The 3,066-nt window shown below is 38.0% G+C and overlaps 2 protein-coding genes across 2 annotated transcripts in view; both read left to right on the top strand.

Annotated features, from left to right (window-relative positions):
- Positions 1-562: 562 nt before the first annotated feature.
- On the top strand, positions 563-1,379 carry LOTGIDRAFT_128982 (hypothetical protein; the record flags this gene model as incomplete). Its single annotated transcript, XM_009064522.1, has 3 exons — positions 563-873; positions 993-1,110; positions 1,236-1,379. The coding sequence occupies 3 exons, from the start codon at positions 563-565 to the stop codon at positions 1,377-1,379; spliced, it is 573 nt and encodes a 190-aa protein (XP_009062770.1).
- A 584-nt stretch (positions 1,380-1,963) lies between these two features.
- The window catches only part of LOTGIDRAFT_167056 (hypothetical protein), a gene marked incomplete at both ends in the record, with an annotated part of 5,047 nt that continues 3,944 nt past the window's right edge, over positions 1,964-3,066 (top strand). Inside the window, 3 exons of the mRNA XM_009064521.1 lie at positions 1,964-2,020; positions 2,225-2,775; positions 2,895-3,012. Of these exons, the coding sequence (XP_009062769.1) occupies positions 1,964-2,020; positions 2,225-2,775; positions 2,895-3,012 (726 nt within the window). The remainder of the gene's footprint in view (positions 2,021-2,224; positions 2,776-2,894; positions 3,013-3,066) is intronic.

The raw sequence follows: 3,066 nt of genomic DNA, 5'->3' as shown, positions 1-3,066 counted from the left end.
CTTATATAAGGCCAGACGCAAGTCAGATATCAGTAAAGCTTTCAACTCTATACCCTTCAACATATCTTGCAATGGTTCTTTCAAGCACACACGAATTTAAATCACATGAACCGGAATCTCCTAATTTCGTAAGTGTTTAAACCGTTTCTCTGTATGTAATCTTTCGAACTCCATGGCGACATCTGCAGATGACTTGTCATCAGAAGGACCGTGTCAAGAGGACTCTTCCGTGTTTCTCTTCCAAGCGTAATCGCCAGCATAAACATGTCTGATATTCATAGGTCATCCCACCTACAATAAAACACGATCTTTTTTTTTATAGTACTTACCATCAACTAAACTGAGCTTCTTCGATGATAACGAAGACTCCAGTGACAGTGGATTCGGCAGCTCTCCGGAAACATCATCGTACAGGAAGAAATGTTTTACAACCACAATATCCAGAAAACGACTGTTTTCCTGCAAGCGGAAAGCAGTTGCCGATGACGAAGATTTCGCAACATCTCCAAAGAAAAGAATGTCGGTAGATAATCAAGACTTTGTTATGAAAGCTCTGGAACGAATGGAAGCATGTGACCTCGGTTTGATCGGTGACGCCAGCTCTACACACAGCTTGCCAACTATATCTGGGAAGCATACTGATCTACCAACTATAGATTCGTCAACAATGTCCAGTCTTTTCGACAGTTCTTCAAATTTTACCATTATTGATTGTCGTTATCCATACGAATATCAAGGCGGTCACATTCAAGGTGCTATAAACATCTACACTGAGCAAGGAATACAAACGTTCATGGAAAGTCGTCTTCATTCCACAAAGAACGATATTTTGATATTCCACTGTGAATTTTCGTCACACAGAGGACCTAAGCTGTAAGTATTAACTGACTTCAAATTGAGAAGCCTTGAGTTGATATCTTTACAAAGAGAAACAGGGAGCAACAGGCAGACTATGTATGTCTTCATTAACAAAATTATCTTTTATTTTACAGAATGAGGTTTCTTCGAAGTATGGATCGCAAACAAAATAGCCACAGATATCCAGAGCTTAACTTTCCCGAAATTTATCTTTTAGACGGAGGATACAAAGCATTTTATCAACACAACAAGGTATGTCTCGTTGTCAAACAGCGTTTTTACCAAAAATATTTATTATCATTTTCCCACAAAAGTAGCAATCGGTCAAGAATGTTTGAAAAACGTCGTGTTTAATTTTCTTTTCTTTTCTTATCCAGGTTCAATGTAATCCTCAAGCTTACCTACCAATGTTACACGAAGATCACTCAAAAGACTTACGCCATTTTCGTGTCCGATCAAAGTCGTGGACAGCCGGAGAAAAGCGAACAAGATCTCGACGAGTCATTCGGTCGCCCTATTAAATTGCTTGGTTCTGTGAAAACGATTAGGTGTTGTTACACAATTTACTGATAAGCAGATCTGTGATATTTTGACTGTTAATTCTCTTGTTATTATTTTATACTATGTGTTATTTCAATTGTTCATATATATTATTATTGCTCGAATTACTGTTAATATCTCTACAATTGTTATTTTTATGTTTGGAAAGAAATAAAAGTCTCTTTCAATGAAAAGTTTTGCTCAGTTTATGTCAGAAAAATGCTAATTGTTCAAGTTTTGGACAATATAACCAAAGTGACTGAAATGTGGCTGTCTAATATCAAATTTCGTCAAATGGACGAGAATAGTTCAGATTTAATTTTGGATCAACTTTGGCCGAGATGAAACTGCAACTCACTCACCAATCATTTCAAAATGCAATCAAACAAATCAATCAGACTGGGCGTGAAGGGATTGATAGCTTGATAATTATAACCGATATGAACAATCAAGACGGTCTTTATGTGCCAATCACAACGCAATGGCTTCTTCGGCTTATATAAGGCCAGACGCAAGTCAGATATCAGTAAAGCTTTCAACTCTATACCCTTCAACATATCTTGCAATGGCTCTTTCAAGCACACACGAATTTAAATCACATGAACCGGAATCTCCTAATTTCGTAAGTATTTAAACCGTTTCTCTGTATGTAATCAAAGCCTGCTCTTTCGAACTCTATGGCGACATCTGCAGATGACTTGTCATCAGAAGGAACGTGTCAAGAGGACTCTTCCGTGTTTCTCTTCCAAGCGTAATCGCCAGCATAAACATGTCTGATATTCATAGGGCATCCCACCTACAATGAAACACGATCTCTTTTTTATAGTACTTGCCATCAACTAAACTGAGCTTCTTCGATGATAACGAAGGCTCCAGTGACAGTGGATTCGACAGCTCTCCGGAAACATCATCGTACAGGAAGAAAAGTTTTACAACCACAATATCCAGAAAACGACTGTTTTCCTGCAAGCGGAAAGCAGTTGCCGATGACGAAGATTTCGCAACATCTCCAAAGAAAAGAATGTCAGTAGATAATCAAGACTTTGTCATGAAAGCTCTGGAACGAATGGAAGCATGTGACCTCGGTTTGATCGGTGACGCCAGCTCTACACACAGCTTGCCAACTATGTCTGGGAAGCATACTGATCTACCAACTATAGATTCGTCAACAATGTCCAGTCTTTTCAACAGTTCTTCAAATTTTACCGTTATTGATTGTCGTTATCCATACGAATATCAAGGCGGTCACATTCAAGGTGCTATAAACATCTACACTGAGCAAGGAATCCAAACCTTCATGGAAAGTCGTCTTCATTTCGCAAAGAACGATATTTTGATATTCCACTGTGAATTTTCGTCACACAGAGGACCTAAGCTGTAAGTATTAACTGACTTTAAATTGAGAAGCCTTGAGTTGATATCTTTACAAAGAGAAACAGGGAGCAACAGGCAGACTATGTATGTCTTCATTAACAAAATTATCTTTTATTTTACAGAATGAGGTTTCTTCGAAGTATGGATCGCAAACAAAATAGCCACAGATATCCAGAGCTTAACTTTCCCGAAATTTATCTTTTAGACGGAGGATACAAAGCATTTTATCAACACAACAAGGTATGTCTCGTTGTCAAACAGCGTTTTTACCAAAAATATTTATTATCATTTTCC

Source organism: Lottia gigantea, assembly GCF_000327385.1.
Source record: "Lottia gigantea unplaced genomic scaffold LOTGIsca_63, whole genome shotgun sequence".
NCBI lineage: Eukaryota > Metazoa > Mollusca > Gastropoda > Lottiidae > Lottia > Lottia gigantea.
This window is presented reverse-complemented; position numbering and strand designations above follow the sequence as displayed.